Below are 17,878 nucleotides of genomic sequence, written 5' to 3'. Positions count from 1 at the left end.
ACATACCCCATTACAGTCACTGTCCATCAGCGTAGTAAGATGCTGTAGAATCACTACTTGTCTTCTCTGTGTTGTACTGCCTTCCCTGTTCCTGTATTCTTAAGGATCGAATAGTGATGATAGCAGTTTATGTGCTGTTTTACCAACATCAAGATGAAGTTTTATAAGATAGTCTCATTCATTGATTTTTCAGATATCCTTGATACAGGGATGATAGCAGCTCATAGTAGAACTTGGAGAATGATTTGTACAATCTGAACAGACACAAGTGAAACTGTCTCCAAGAGTACTTCCCCCAAACCCATCTTTGCCTCTAAGGGCTGTCATTTTACAGACTGACAGCACGATGAAAAAATTTCAAGTTTTTATGGGCAGGAGGAGGAAAAAAAGACCCTTTCCTTAGAGTTATTTTTAAGAGACGAAATCATTTTTCATTTCAAACATATTTTGAGGAATTTCTGTAAACCTATGGAGTTGTAAGGTTGTGGGGGGTGGTGTGGAGGTGGGTTGATCAGGGGGAGTATTTCTTGGAAAGATTCCAAGAATGAAGAGGATGTGTGCTACAGTTCAGCAGGCAAATCTCTAAGTGTTTTCTCTTGGTGCAGTCAGAAGAACTTATCAGTATTATCACCCATATCCTAATATGTTTATATTTCTGAGTTATGGATTTCTTTTTTTCTGATATTTTTTTCTTGTGTATGCCAGGGATCTGCCTCATAGGGAATCTGGACTTAAGTCTTCATCATTTTCTTTTAAACATACAGACGTGTGTGCATGCAAGTACCTATCTGAGGAGATTCCCTTTGCTTAAGATGTGATAATATTGGCACCCAAAACATACTACTACAGTGAACTCAAAATCATTAAATATATAAATTAGTTTATAAATGTGCTGATGTAAACCATTGGAAGTTGTACCAGCTCATTACTATAAATGACAAAAGGAGAGAATCATTGATTTCAGGGTAACCAGGTATTGATGTGGTTACGTTCTTTATGAAAACATTTCAACTAATATAAGCAAAAGGAGTAATGGATTAGAAAATTGTTCTTGTGCCATCTGCAATTGTATAATGTATCTAGGTAACCTTCATCAATGGTCAAAGCTTGATGCAGAATTTTATACAGGAGGGATCAGACTGACATAGCTGAATTCTGATTAACCTTGACATCACTGAAAATGGGGCAGACAGACATGAGCCTCATGATGTGGTATAATAGGAAGTACATAGTGCTCCCAATGAAAGTTTTTGTGTCTGGAAGTTTAAGCCTGAATCAAATCAAGTTTGCACAACTAATTACCAGCTTAATACATGGGAGATAGAACAACGTCTAATCCAGATGCTGAGGTCATTCCTTAGGTCAAAAGTCCTGGTGTAGCTTGAAAAGCTAGAAGAAATGGACAACTTTCCAGAAAACTATAACCTTCCAAGACTGACCAAAGAAGAAGCAGAAAATCTAAACAGACCAATTACCAGCAACGAAATTGAATCGATGATGAAAAAACTACCCAAGAGCAAAACCCCCGAGCAAGATGGATTTACCTCGGAATTTTATCAGACATACAGAGAAGACATAATACCCATTCTCCTTAAAGTTTTCCAAAAAACAGAGGAGGAGGGGATACTCCCAAACTCATTCTATGAAGCTAACATCACCCTAATACCAAAACCAGGCAAAGACACCACCAAAAAAGAAAACTACAGACCAATATCCCTGATGAACGTAGATGCAAAAATACTCAACAAAATATTAGCAAATCGAATTCAAAAATAGATCAAAAGGATCACACACCATGACCAAGTGGGATTCATCCCAGGGATGCAAGGATGGTACAACATTCGAAAGTCCATCAACATCATGCACCACATCAACAAAAAGAAAGACAAAAACCACATGATCATCTCCATAGATGCTGAAAAAGCATTTGACAAAGTTCAACATCCATTCATGATAAAAACTCTCAGCAAAATGGGAATAGAGGGCAAGTACCTCAACATAATAAAGGCCATCTATGATAAACCCACAGCCAACATTATATTGAACAGCGAGAAGCTGAAAGCATTTCCTCTGAGATCGGGAACAAGACAGGGATGCCCACTCTTCCCACTGTTATTCAACATAGTACTGGAGGTCCTAGCCATGGCAAGCAGACAAAACAAAGAAATACTAGGCATCCAGATTGGTAAAGAAGAAGTCAAACTGTCACTATTTGCAGGTTTACATGATATTGTACATAAAAAACTCTAAAGACTCCACTCCAAAACTACTAGAACTAATATCAGAATACAGCAAAGTTGCAGGGTACAAAATTGATACACAGAAATCTGTGGCTTTCCTATACACTAACAATGAACCAATAGAAAGAGAAATCAGGATAACAATTCCATTCACAATTACATCAAAAAGAATAAAATACCTAGGAATAAACCTAACCAAAGAAGTGAAAGGCTATACCCTGAAAACTACAAGACACTCCTAAGAGAAATAAAGAGGACACTAACAAATGGAAACTCATCCCATGCTCTTGGCTAAGAAGAATTAATTTTGTCAAAACGCCCATCCTGCCTAAAGCAATCTACAGATTCAATGCAATTCCTATCAAAATACCAACAGCATTCTTCAACGAACTGGAACAAATAGTTCTAAAATTCATATGGAACCACCTAAGACCCCGAATAGCCAAAGCAATCCTGAGAAGGAAGAATAAAGCAGGGGGGGGATCTCGCTTCCCAACTTCAACCTCTACTACAAAGCCACAGTAATCAAGGCAATTTGGTACTAGCACAAGAACAGAGCCACAGACCAGTGGAACAGAACAGAGACTACAGGCATTAACCCAAACATATATGGCCAATTAATATACGATAGAGGAGCCATGGACATACAATGGGGAATTGACAGTCTCTTCAACAGATTGTGTTGTGAAAACTGGACAGCTACATGTAAGAGAATGAAACTGGATCATTGTCTAACCCCATACACAAAAGTAAATTCAAAATGGATCAAAGACCTGAATGTAAGTCATGAAACCATAAAACTCTTAGAAAAAAACATAGGCAAAAATCTCTTGGACATAAACATGAGCAACTTCTTCATGAACATATCTCCCCGGGCAAGGGAAACAAAAGCAAAAATGAACAAGTGGGACTATATCAAGCTGAAAAGCTTCCCTACAGCAAAGGACACCATCAATAGAACAAAAAGGTATCCTACAGTATGGGAGGATATATTCATAAATGACAGATCCAATAAAGGGTTGACATCCAAAATATATAAAGAGCTCACGCACCTCAACAAACAAAAAGCAAATAATCCAATTAAAAAATGGGCAGAGGAGCTGAACAGACAGTTCTCCAAAGAAGAAATTCTGATGGCCAACAGAAACATGAAAAGATGCTCCACATCGCTAGTTATCAGAGAAATGCAAATTAAAACCACAATGAGGTATCACCTCACACCAGTAAGGATAACCACCATCCAAAAGACAAACAACAACAACTGTTGGCAAGTATGTGGAGAAAGGGGAACCGTCCTACACTGCTGGTGGGAATGTAAAATAGTTCAACCATTGTGGAAAGCAGTATGGAGGTTCCTCAAAAAGCTCAAAATAGAAATACCATTTGACCCAGGAATTCCACTTCTAGGAATTTACCCTAGGAATGCAGCAGCCCAGTTTGAAAAAGACAGATGCACCCCTATGTTTATCGCAGCACTATTTACAATAGCCAAGAAATGGAAGCAACCTAAGTGTTCATCAGTAGATGAATGGATAAAGAAAATGTGGTACATATACACAATGGAATATTATTCAGCCATAAGAAGAAAACGGATCCTACCATTTGCAACAACATGGAAGGAGCTAGAGGGTATTATGCTTAGTGAAATAAGCCAGGCGGAGAAAGACAAGTACCAAATGATTTCACTCATATGTGGAGTATAAGAAGAAAGAAAAAACTGAAGGAACGAAACAGCAGCTGACTCACAGAACCCAAGAATGGACTAACAGTTACCAAAGGGAAAGGGAGTGGGTAGGATGGGTAGTAAGGGAGGGATAAGAGGGGGAGAAAAAAAAGGGGGCAATATGATTAGCATGTATAATGTGGGGTGGTGGTGGCATGGGGAGGGCTGTGCAACACAGAGAAGACACTTAGTGATTCTAGCACATCTTACTATGCTGATGGACAGTGACTGTAATGGGGGTACTTGGTGATTGGGGGAATCTAGCAAACATAATGATCCTCATGTAATTGTAGATTAATGATACAAAAAAAAAAATTTCAAAGGAAAAAAAAAGTCCTAGTGTGTCTAACAGAACAATGGCATTGCAAAAGAAGTGAGGTTGGGGGAGAATAAAAATTACTCTTTCATTATAGAATAAAGGAGACTTCAGAGACAATTAAGTGCAATGTGAGGTTCTAGTTTGGATTCTGATTCATACTGTAAAAGGTCATTTTATATTCTAAACCATATGGGTATAATAATGCGTCTGAGACTTGCTTTAAAATAATCTTGTACAGGGCAAGATCGAGTAAGTATAGACTGCTTGTGAATAAATAAATTACTGAATTGGATGATGGGTATATAGGATTTCATTATACTTTTTTGTCTATTTTTGTATGTGTGAAAATTTCAATAGTAGATAAAAGACACCTTTGAGACAGTTGGGAAATCTAAATATAAATGATATATATATTTTAAATTATGGTTAATTTTATGTGGTTGTAATACTGAGTTTTTTAGGTGTGATTAAAGATGTGTATAATGGTATGGGTCAAATGGCATGTCTAGAATTTGCATTTACTCAGGGAAGAAAAATATTTGTATGTGGGGGGTATGTTTTGGGGTAAGGTTGGGGTGCGACCAGAGGCAAATGAAGCAAGATGGGCAGCATACTGATAATTATTCAAGTTGTTGGGTACTTACTCTCTCTACTTTTGTGTACATTTGAAAATTTTTTTAACAAAATTCTACCATAAGTACGGTAGAATTAAAGTAGTAGTAATTAGAAAATTTGAAGGAAGATGTTAATGGGACAACACTGTCGACTTTTGTCACAATTACAAGTCAGTTAGCATGTTATCAAAACATGTAACAGGTTTTTGAGTATATCTTTTATTGAAATATTAGGTTGAGACTGATGTTATCTTTTACTGGCTTTCTGGCAACCTTTATTTAGAAAACTTTTAGATTTACTCCAGAGTTCCCCTGTCAAATGAACTTTTTTTTGCTTTAGATATGAAAAATTATTAGAAATATGTGAAAGCCAAACATTTATATTTTATAAAATTCCAACTATATTCTGCTCTCAATCAGGAAATTGATGTTTGAGTGGAGGTGATGCTGATGGTTGGAGGGAGAATACAAGTTAACAGATAACTCAGAATTACCAATGAAATCAAATTAGTCAAGTGGAGTAGAGAGTAGATTTAAAATGCTTTAGGTGATTAAGACTAGTAACATACTCGATTTTGAATTTGCTAACCCTTCATTCTTACATTCACTGTTATTCTCCCTCTTTCTATTGCTCTCTTCCTCTGTGAAACTAATGTAAAACATTGTTGCTTGGTGTCTCAAGTTTTAGTTTGCAGAATTCACTGTTTGGCTAGTTCATGAGTTATTTTTATCATCTTGGCAGACCTTGTGCCATTGTTTTTATTTGGTTAACCTACCAGCTGACATAGCAGCAGATGAATCTTTCAGGCCAAAAAACATGCCAAACAAAGATTTCTTTCAAAACTACCCAGATGCTGGAGTTGATGCTCATGTGTTTGTTGCTCTTGAACCAATTTCTAGAGCTTTTATAAGAAGACTTTTAATGAGTTTTTTTGTTTTATTTCACTTGAACAACTACATGGGCATAACCCATAAACACACACAGACACACACGCAATATTTTTTTTCCATAGCATAACAAAAGTTAAGCTCTTGTCTTCTACTCCCCTGCTCAAACTGTTTTTAATGATTTTCAAAGTCTTGTTAAAGTTGTAGATTACAAATCATGTGAATTACCACATACTAATTCTATTCAACCTCCTACAAGGCAGTGAAGGATATTCTCTAGTGATAAAAATGTGTTCCTTAATTAGCTCTGCTGTGTATATGATACATATTTCCTTGTTTCTTAGGTATGTATTTTTAACATCCTTAAAATCCAGAGTTGCTTTATAATTGTTGATGACTAGCGGCAGCTATAATACACTGTCATTGCCTGCGCTTGTACAACCTTGATGTTCTTCCTGTCATGACTGGTTAGCTGCATTCCCTTTGTTTTCAACCAACAAATAGTTTAAGAATATTTTGAGAACAGTTCATGAATCCTAGCTGTTGTCAGAAAACCTTTGGTAACATTTTCTCAAGATCCAGAGTGTGTCAGCATTAATACATGCACTTAATTTAAAAGTGTCAGTGACTTGCAAAAGAAATCTGGGAGACATTAGTGGAGTTTAATAGAATTTTAAGAAATTCTTTTATCTGTGGAGTTCATAGTGGCATGTAGGAGGGTACCATGTGGAAAACATATGCCCTGATGACTGAGTGAAAAGGGATTCAGAAGATTCTTCTGTATATCTATAAGGAATATGTTAGCCAATTCATTTTGCTTATATTTCCTTGCTATGTATGCAGAAGTAAATAATGTGATACTAGTTTTTTTCTTAGTGTTTCATAGTTAAATTACATAAATGGCATATTAGATTCAGTGAAATATGGTATCTGCTTTTCATTATGTAGATGTTTTTGCAGCTAATAAATTTTAATTTTCAAAAAATATGTTATTTTGGTTTTTAAAATCACAAACTGAAAAGTCACATGGTAATTAAGAATTGGATATATTGTGAACCAAAAATGAGTAATCTGCTATTTAAAACAAATAATGACTAGAAAAGTAGAATAAAGCATAAATAGCATTATTATTATTGTCGTCAAGCTAATTTAATGCCAGTTGAAATACTGATCATTCTTATTTATTAATGTGACCTGGTTTTAACAATGACAAACTTCTATTCAGAGAGAAGGTAGTGGAGAGCATTTTTATCACTTACAAAGATTTTAAAAATTCCTTTGAAATTCATTAATTTTTCCTTTTTTTTTAAATTCCCAAAGTTTGTTTTCCCTCTTTCCCACCCCCAGTATTTGAATTCCTTTTGAATGGGAGCTCCTAAGGTGAGTCAATACAAAGAGGTGCAAAATTGTCATTTATAAAAAAGGAAAATGGGAATATGGCAAGATGTCAGCATCCTTAATTTTAATGGTGGAACATGGGTTTATGAGAGATCTTTTTTGGGGGGAAGGTACTTTTCTGAACTTGTGAAGTATTTTATAACATGTTTAAAAGATTATTTTCCTCTTTTGGATTGATGACATAAGGGTGAGAACTATGTAATTTCCAGGATAAAATGAAAATAACTTAATGTAACTAAAGTTAGGCAAAATCCTCTGTTTCTCTTGGAGGAAATGTTTGGTCCCCTACAGAGAATTAAAGTTACTTTTCTTTCTCATGGTTATAGGGCTATGCACCACCACCTAAAAATGGAATTGAACAGAAGCGCCCTGGACGCCCTTTGAATATTACATCTTTAGTTAGGTTATCTTCAGCTGTGCCAAACCAGATTTCCATTTCATGGGCATCAGAAATTGGAAAGGTAAAGATTAAAGATTCTCTTCTCTGGGTAGCATGAAAGTGATCTCTCTTAGGAGTTGATTTATTTTGTTTTCTTAGGCTACTCCTGCTAGCTTGTTCAATTTCCTGATTGTAATCTCCGAAAAGCAGTCATTTTCTATTCACGGGTGGAGGTGTAGAGATTCTCAAGGTTAAAAACTTAAGGTTTCCTGAGTATCATCTCTTCATGTTCCTGGAAAGGAAATAAGTTTAATTACAGTAGTTCCTAGGGCAATGGTTTAAGCACAGTTGTGTTTATATGTGTGTCTAAGTAGTATTTTAAGAAACTGGGAACATTGGTTAATGTTAAGTATTTATGAAGAAGAACAAAGCTTCATCAGGCTTTGGCGAAAATGGTTCCATGTACTCCTGTTCTAGATTTACATAAACAGCTGATACTTCAGATAAGATGAGCAGCTCCTAAGAAAATATTTAGAATTATATTATTTACTCTATACCTTTAGGTGAATAAACCTGGCTTTCTGCTGATTCTTAGTATCAAAATGTGTTACATCAATTATGAGATACTGATTAGTAAATGGTTTTCTTTTAGAACTACTATTTTATATAACTGAAATAATAGAATGGCAAAAGAGATTTCAGTTACTTTCAGAACATCAACTTTAATGTTGCTATTTTACAGAAACAGGATAATATTCCTATTTTATGGGTGGGGAAGTTGAGTCATGTTTGTAGCAGGAATTTTTTGGTTTTATCACCAAGGTAATTGCAGAGCTGAACATGAGGAATATTTTTGTATTAATCTTTGGACTATAAAAATATTAGTAGCTCATTAATGATTGTTCTCTTGGACTCTGATTTCTGAATTTTTACTCTAACTTGCTGGTATTATCATTGGGAGCTGATTCCTATGTACAGTGGCAAAGCACTGGGTAAAGATTCAGAAAATCTTGGGTTAGTCCCAAGTTGGCCATTGTTTGATCTTGCTGAATTCCTTGAGGCCTAGTTATTATGAAGAATAAGTAAAATTTTGAGAATGAGTTTGTATACAAATGCAAGGGACATTGTTAATGAGCAAGTATTAATGCTTTAAAGCTTAGTGAGAGGAATTTGAACAAGAGAGTATATCTTTTTGAAATGAATCAATTGAACAAATTATGAAGTGAAATGGTAAGAGATTTTTAGTATTTAGATAAAATTATATTTCATCTCTTCATAGCTCTATAGCTAACAAGGTTCCTTTGTGCCAAATTTAAGAGGTGTAGGATTGGATGCTATTATTTACTAACCTTGTCCTTTTTATTTTTATCATTTCTTCATGTGTCTATGTACTATAGTAGTTGCCCCTTTGCCAGTAAAATGCCATTCCAGAATGGGAGTTAACTTGTCAGTTTTTCCCAAAAGAAAGCTGGTTTTCAGTTTATTCGAATGATTTGCTCAAGGCTTTGTGATAAGTGATCTCTTCTTTCAGAATTAGAACTTTAGAACTCTGGATTTGAAATGTTAATTCAGACCACTGGTGTTTAACTTTGTTTCTGCAGTCGAATCCATTTTTCACTGAAAATACTGTGATATCCCCATTACATAAAAAAAAAAACAGTTCTAGTTAGAAGTGGGCAAGGGAGGGTGCATTCTCATTCATACCATTATGGCCCCTAGGGTACCAGTTTTGCTAAATTAGAAACACAGTGAATTGATTTAAGCTATGTTATCTTTCACATGGATGTTTTAAAGTGATAAATAGTTGAGAAATAACCTTAAAATGATGGAAGTTTTATCTTCCCTTAAAGTAGCTGAGTTGATTTTGTTCCTCTCCTGGTTATTTACCTTCCTGTGGAAGTTATTTTGAATGTCATCTTTAGAAATCAGAGTTGCTTAAGTAAGTATTTTATGTAAATAAAGAGACTGTTATTTCTCATCTTTAATACAGATTATCTTTCTTTGTAGAATTACTCCATGTCTGTATATCTTGTACGACAGCTCACATCAGCCATGTTATTACAGAGATTAAAAATGAAAGGTATTAGAAACCCTGATCATTCCAGAGCACTAAGTAAGTAATGTTTGTAAGACTTAAGCATTTGAAATGCTTTAATGGAAAAATAAACAATTTGGGAATAATTACTAGAAACAGAAAATGAATTTTGAGTTAAAAATACTCTTAAGAACAGAGCCCTATAAATTGAAAAACCCTTCTCTTAGAAGCCACTCCTATGAGGATCAATTTTAAATTCCAACTAATCTGAAGTTTGGCCTTTTCATGAAACTATTTAGCTAAATGTCAGGTTGATAGGAGTTTTGAATTGAAAATACAAATGCAAATCTTCAACACCTCTAGTGTATATTTTTAAAAAATTCTAACAAGCTCTTTCTGAAGAAGAAATGTTGATAACCATCTATAATAATATTTGCCTTCTGAGATGTCTTATTTTGTATTTTGCTTTTATAATCACAATAATAAGTATTGAAAAAAGTCTAACACAAACTGTAAATAGTTAAGTTCAGTAACTGAATTTAATTGAGCAAGACATTTTTCTGGAACAGACAGTATTTTTCCCCAATTGACTCCCATACCACTGAATGAACCAGAAAGGAGAAAAGGATCAATAGTTTGAAAAAGGGAGCCAATAGGGCTGTTGAAATGGTATTTTGTTTCTTATACTCAAACTGTTTTTCATCTGCTCAAACAACACAGTAATGATCTTCCTTCCTAGAGTGAAGGCCAGGAAGTTCTTCCCTAATTTTTCTTGCCCCACTCCAATTCCACTGACCCCAATTCCAGTCCCATTCTCCCTACAGTGTTGAGAATTAGGCACCTGAAGGCAATGTATATATTTACTAGCTTGTATATATATAGTAACTTTAAATACATTACCTGGTGAATAAAATCTCAGACACCACATTCATAGTAATTTTCAGTTGTCAAAGGAAGTATAAGACCAAAAGTATATGAATGTTTTCCCTTTTTCTGCTTATAAATTTAACTGGTTGTTGGAAACAACCAGTACTCCATAATAAAAAGTCATGAATGAATGTTAGAAAAGCACAGAAGCCCAGAGTACTGCTGCTTTCCAAGTTCCTTTCTTAAGTGCTGTATTGTTCTTAAGTCTTAAAACAGGAGTGTTTTGAAATTATTTATTTAAAAAAACCCCCAAATATGTGGCCTAGAGTTTGCAAGTTTGTAATTTTACCTAGTAATGGCAGTATGATTGTGTTTTTAGTACATTAATACTTAACATTTTGGTTTTTGTTTTTGTAATTTCTTGCCCTATTCAGTGTTTGGGAAATGTTAAATAAGATGATTTATTTCTATAATTCTGTACCTGTGTCACAATTAATTTTAAAAATTTTATTACTATTACTTTTCCAATTTTTTCAAAGTTAAAGAAAAACTTACTGCAGATCCTGATAGTGAAATTGCTACAACTAGCCTTCGGGTATCGTTGATGTGCCCTGTAAGTAAAGCAACAAAACATTTTTGGGGTGTCTTACTTTTTACAAATTACTAATTTTCCTATAAAAGCAAGTATGGGGGTAAATGATATATTATGATAGAATTCTGAACATTTTGTCGCTTTCCCATTCAGGAATCTTCATGGTAAAGCATTGTAATTCTAAAGAATGCAAACAATCTTCAGGCAATGCCTGAGCAGGAAGAGGCCTAAAAGGATAGTGTATGAAAGAGAGCTTTAGGTTTGGAATAATCCATCACAGCTAATGCTATAGATGATCCACAGCTAATAAACATATATAGAGAGATGGTTCCTTTTATCAGAACAGAAACAATATTGAAAAATAGCAATGAAATTACTAGGACCTAATAAATGCTAATTGATGGTTCTGGTCTAATGAGTTAGAATGTGAGAGATGTCTTAATGTGTTTGTCATGTACTTCTAAATTGTACAATAATTTTTATTTTGTATCTCTTTACATAGAGACTTGGGGGAGAAGTCATTCAGCTACTCTGAGATCCTCCTTTGTGCTTGGTACTGAGCTAATTGTGGGAGAAAGTACTTAACATTTGATTAAAAGTTTCAGAGAGTTAATAGTCTAGTTTGAGAGATAAAAGGAACCTACATGAAAAAGCAAGAGACTGCTTACCCCTTGTAATTGTGCCCCTGGAGTACAGAAGAAGAGATGGGAGAGGTCAGGAATAGTGGGTGAAGTCTTTAAAATCAGCACTGTTGGAGGGGGACCCTTTCCAGATGAGAGGAACTTTGTGAGAAAAGTCATGGAATCAGGAATTTATAACATAGTTTGGGGGGCATTTGGTGACCAACCACCATTGTGATAAATGGACATTTTTTAAATGGAGGAAAAATTATGTCAGAGATAATTTGTTGAGTTCCTATAATGTGCTTCTTAAAATGTCTGTTTTAATTTTTAATTCAATAAATATTGATAAATATAACCTACATACATAAAAGGTCTTTAAAGTTCTCAATTTTTAAGGGTGTAAAGGGATTCTGAAACCAAAAATTGAGAACTGGACCTGAAGAAAAACCGTGGTAGGCTGAGAGCATTTTTTTAAAGATACAAATAATACCTATTTTATAAAATTGTTCAACTGGAACAAATGAAAATTTCAACTATCTAAGGTCTGTTACTCAGAAGTAATACTAATAGTATGACATATGTATCATTTTAGATTTGACTTTATGTTCATAATCATGTATGTTTAATGGAAAAATTGCTTTGTGTACTATATGTACTGTTCTGTAATTTACTGTTAAATTAACTATCTTAAATTACTAATATGTATAGATCTAGCTTATTTTAATTACAGACATTTTATTGAATGGGTATGGTGTAATTTATTTATTCAGCCTTTTTTAGTGATATGGTTTGTTTCCAATACTAATTGTATAAAACGATGGAAAATTTTTCAATAAAACAGCAGCCAGTAGAATCCAGTAATATTTTAAAAGAACAATATGTGATAAAGTTTAGTTTGATTTTAGAAAATCTATTACAATTACTTATATTAATAATTGAAAGGGGGAAAAAAAACCCTGTGATCATCTCATTAAGTGCTGAATAGGTATTTGTCAATATCCATTCCTAATAGAACAAAAACTCTTGGCAAAATAGGAAAAGGTAGATAATCAAACCAAGAACTAGCACCATGTGTAATGTTAACTAGGAGCATTCCCCTGAAAGGGAAAAACATTTAGATTTGTGTTATAGCTCCACCTGCTGTAACTCAGTGTGTTGTTTTTTGCCTCTTGTAGCCTCAGCATCTTCATTTCAAAAGTAGAAACATAGGTACTAGTTCTTTTGCGGTCATTGTATTGTTAGGAGAATTACATGAAATTTATATAAAAGTCTTTAGCACACTAAGATTTTTTTAAAGTTATAATTTATATGCAATCTTATGAAGGTCTCACATGTGCAACATTGTAGCACACTGTAAGATTTTATATTACTTATGGGATAATTTGTTATTAAAGGAAGGGAAAATGTAGAAGCAAGTATTCTAAGAAGAGAAATTGCCCAACTTCTGTTCTTACCTTTTTTCTGTCTTAACTAATGAGTTATATTGTGCTACATCCTTGCAGAAATCACTGTAATTTCTGAGGTCTGTTAAAGAATCCTTGTTAGACACTTAGGTAGAGGCAGTATGGCACAGTGATGAGTATGGACTCTGGGGCTCTGCAGAGCTTCTTGGTTCAGATATTGTCTCTGCCACTTTCTTTGTAGTGTTACTCAAGTTACTTAGCTTCCCTATGCCTCAGTTTCCTCATTTATAAAATGGGATTGGTAATACATATCTACTGGATAGTGTACTTGTTAGTTTAAAGGTGAAGTGTCACTAAGATTAATGTGAAGTACTGAGCATTGTACCTTGCATGTAAATAGAACTATATAAGCATTAATTACTGCTATGATGATGAGTTGGCTCAGATCTTTCTTTTTAAATTTCAAAATAATCTAATATTCCTGCTAGAAGAAAGAAATTAGATAAACCAAAAGGAGGGGCAAAAAGGAACATCCTAAAAATCCTATCTTTCAGGCAGAGTTCACAATGTTAACAGTTTTGCTGTGAGTTCTTTCAGGCTTTGTAGTCCTATAAAAAGTCCTTCCTTCTTCCCTTTCTTTCTCTTTGACACTTTTCCAGTTTTTCTCCTTCATTCTATCATCTGGTTGGCAATTACTGAGCATATGCTGTGCTGGGTACTGTGCTTTGACAGTTGGATTACAGTGGTGATAGTAACATAGACCTTGTTCTTGTGGGGTTGAGAGTCTATGGGAGTAACATTATCTGTCAGGGTAACACAGAGCTGGTTATAAACTGAGGTACTTTCTGTGAAGGGAATATACAGGGAAGTTTGAAAGGCTTTGCAGAAAGACTTGATTAAATCTCATCTGGGTGTAATAAGGTGAGGTATATACCTCTACCAATTGGAATAAGATAGCAGAGCTTTATAGCTACATAAAAGTATATTGAAACATTGGCACATGTGATTATACAAAAGTAAACAATTTTCATAAATGAAAAATATATTACAATTAATATCACAAATACAGGTCTTTTTAATATAGAGCTCCTATAAATAGATAACCGAGGATTAATAACGAAATAGAAAATGAGAAAAGGTTATGAATAGACCATTCTTAGAAACACAATGACTCTTAGAAGTAAAAATTAGAGGCTCAACTTAGCTTATAATAAGAGAAATGTAGTTCAGAGCTATACTGGGGTATTTTTCACCTATTAGATTGGCAGAGATCAAAGAATTCAATAATGTTATACTGCCAAAGTTGAGGGGAACCAGACACTTTAATACATATATGTGCATAAATCAGTAGGTAACCTCTGTGGAAGATAGTTTGTGACAAAAATCACAAATATACTTTCCCTTTGACTCAAAAAATTGTACTTTCAAGAATTTATCCTAGAGATACTGCAGCATTATTTGTGGAATGAAAGATTATACACAATTTAAATATTTATCGCTAGGGAATGTGCTGGTTAAATAATGATCCTTCATTTCATGGTAGTTTATACTGATACATGTGAAGCAGTCATCAAGTTATGTGACAGAAGGTGCAGAATTGTGTGTATTGCACACCACCATTTGTGGGAAAATAAAAATACATTTTGATTATACATAAAACATGTATGCAAGGAGGTGCAAAACATGTATAACAGTGGTTGCCTCTACCTAGGTAAACAGGTGAGAAAAAGACATATTTTCATCTCAAAAACTGAGGTCTTTTAAAAATCATAGGACATTCAGTGAATACAAATAAAATATATAGCTGTCTTGATGGAAATAAATTGTGATTTGAATTACTTTTTCATTTTGATCTTCTTATACGACTTCCACAGAATTTTATGACTGACTATTCCATTGGAGGCTTTGTTGTCCTTTCTGAAAGTTTCCCATGTTGTCTTTCCTGTCCTGTAGTTAGGGAAAATGAGGCTGACAATTCCATGTCGTGCAGTGACTTGTACACATCTACAGTGTTTTGATGCTGCTCTTTATCTTCAAATGAATGAGAAGAAGCCCACTTGGATTTGTCCTGTGTGTGACAAAAAAGCTGCTTATGAAAGTCTAATTTTAGATGGGTAAGTGTATCTCCAAATAACTTAGCTATGTCTCCATTCAGTCTGCCTCATACAGATTTACTCTAGCATCAAGCCCAGATGTATGTGTTTTCTGCTTTATTCTTAATTCTGCTCAATGCTATTTTTTGTTGAAGTATCATTCATACACAATCTTATATTGATTTCAAATATACAACACAGTGGTTCAACAGTTACCCCTATTAAATCCTTAGCCCTACTAGTCCAGTTATTGTTAACACAGAAAAATGTTGCAGAATCATTGACTGTATTCTTCATGCTGTATTACTATCATGTATTCTTCATGCTGTATTACTATCCCCATGGCGAACTTATATTATGATTAAGAATTTGTGTACCCCTTTATCCACTTCACCTTCCCAACCCACTCCTCCCAATTCCATGCCCCCCATGATAATCACTGGTCTCTACTCATGACTGAGTATTCCACTGGAGGCTTTGTTCTTTCTGCACGTTTCCCATGTTGTCTTTCCTGTCCTGTAGTTAGGGAAAATGAGACTGACAATTCCATGTCATGCAGTGACATGTACTTAGTGTCTGTGAATACATTCTTACTGCTTTGTTTTTATATTCTACACACACTGAAATTGTAGGGTATTTGTCTTTCACCACCTGTCTTGTTTTACTGAGCATAATACTCTTTGGATCCATCCATGTTGTAAATGGCAGGATTTCTTTTCTTTTAATGGCCAAATAATACTCCACTGTGTATATGTACCACATCTTCTTTATCCATTCATCTGTTAGTGGACACTTAGGTTGCTTCCATATCTTGGCTGTTGTAAATAATGAGGCAATAAACATAGGTGTACATTTATCTTCTCAATCAGGGATTTTGTTTTCTTCGGGTAAAGTCCTAGAAATGAAATTACTGGGTTGAATGGTATTTCTATTTTTAGTTTTATGAGGAACCTCCATACTGCTTTCCACAGCAGCTGTAATAATTTATATTCCCACCAACAGTGTAGGAGGGTTCCCATTTCTCCACATCCTCGCCTGTTATTTGTCTTTTGGATAGTGGTCATTTGAACTGGTGTGAGGTAATAATTGCATTGTGGTTTTGATTTGCATTTTCCTGTTGATTAGTGATGTGGAGCATCTCTTCATGTGCCAGTTGGTATCCTTATTTCTTCTTGGGAGACATGTCTGTTCAGGTCCTCTGCCCATTTTTTCATTGTTTTTTTTTGTGTTTTTTGGTGTTGAGGCATATGAGTTCTCTATATATTTTAGATGTTAACCCCTTATCAGATGAATCGTTTTTGAATATGTACTCTCATACTATAGGATTCCTTTTTTTGTTCTGCTGATGGTGTCATTTTAGGTTGATGTAGTCCCACTTGTTCATTTTTTATTTTGCTTCCCTTGCCCGAGGAGATGTGTCAAGGAAAAAGTCACTCAAACTTCTATCAAGAGATTTCTGCCTATATGTTTTCTAAGAATTTTACGGTTTCATGTCTTACATTCAGGAATGTCTTTGATCCATTTCAAGTTTACTTTTATATATGGAGTTAGACAGTGATCCAGTTTCATTCTCTTGCATGTATCTATACAGTTTTCCCAGCACAAGTTACTGAAGAAGCTATCTTTTCCCCATTGTGTATTCATGGCTCCTTTATCATATATTAATTGACCATAAGTGCATGGGTTTATATCTGGGCTCTCTATTCTGTTCCATTGATCACTGGTTCTGTTCTTGTGCCAGTACCTTACTGACTTGATTACTGTAGCTTTGTAGCATAGCTTGAGGTCAGGGAGCATAATACCCCAGGATTTTCCTTGTTTCACAGGATGGCTTTGGCTATTCAGGTTTTTTTTCTTTTTAATTAAGGTATTATTGATATACACACTTAGAAGGTTTCACATGAAAAACAGTGTGGTTAGTACATTCACCCGTATTATCGAGACCCCTCCATACCCCATTGCAGTCACTGTCCATCAGTGAAGTAAGATGCCACAGAGTCACCATTTGCCTTCTCTGTGCTACACTGTCTTCCTCATGATCCCCGCCACACCATGTGTGCCAGTCATAATACCCCTCAATCCACTTCTCCATCCCTCCCCACCCGCCCTCCCCTTTTGTAACCGTTTGTCCCTTGGAGTCTATAAGTCTGCTGCTGTTTTTTTCTTTCAGTTTTTCTTTGTTGTTATACTCCACATATGAGTGAAATCATTTGGTACTTGTCCTTCTCCACCTGGCTTATTTCACTGAGCATAATATCTTCCAGCTCCATCCATGTTGTTGCAAATGGCAGGATTTGTTTCTTTCTTATGGCTGAATAGTATTGCATTGTGTATATGTACCACCTCTTCTTTATCCATTCATCTACTGATGGACACTTAGGTTGCTTCCATATCTTTGCTGTTGCAAATAGTGCTGCAATAAACAAAGGGGTGCACAAGTCTTTTTGAATCTGAGAACTTGTATTCTTTGGCTAAATTCCTAGGAGTGGAATTCCTGGGTCAAATAGTATTTCTGTTTTCAGTTTTTTGAGGAACCTCCATATTGCTTTCCACAGTGGTTGAACTAGCTTACATTCTCACTAGCAGTGTAGGAGAGTTCCCCTTTCTCTGCATCCTCGCCAGCATTTGTTCTTAATCTTTTCGACACTGGCCATCCTAACTGGTGTCAGGTAATATCTCAGTGTGGTTTTAATTTGCATTTCCC

General features: G+C 34.9%; 1 protein-coding gene across 11 annotated transcripts in view; it reads left to right on the top strand.

Annotated features, from left to right (window-relative positions):
• Positions 1-17,878, top strand: part of PIAS2 (protein inhibitor of activated STAT 2) — a 128,587-nt gene that overhangs the window by 81,144 nt on the left and 29,565 nt on the right. For all 11 annotated transcript variants that reach the window (XM_036918660.2, XM_036918664.2, XM_036918661.2 and 8 more), the window contains 4 exons: positions 7,509-7,643; positions 9,569-9,674; positions 11,003-11,076; positions 15,035-15,195. In XM_036918660.2, coding sequence (XP_036774555.2) covers positions 7,509-7,643; positions 9,569-9,674; positions 11,003-11,076; positions 15,035-15,195 — 476 coding nt within the window. The remainder of the gene's footprint in view (positions 1-7,508; positions 7,644-9,568; positions 9,675-11,002; positions 11,077-15,034; positions 15,196-17,878) is intronic.

Source organism: Manis pentadactyla, chromosome 6 (genome assembly GCF_030020395.1).
Source record: "Manis pentadactyla isolate mManPen7 chromosome 6, mManPen7.hap1, whole genome shotgun sequence".
Lineage (NCBI taxonomy): Eukaryota > Metazoa > Chordata > Mammalia > Pholidota > Manidae > Manis > Manis pentadactyla.
This window is presented reverse-complemented; position numbering and strand designations above follow the sequence as displayed.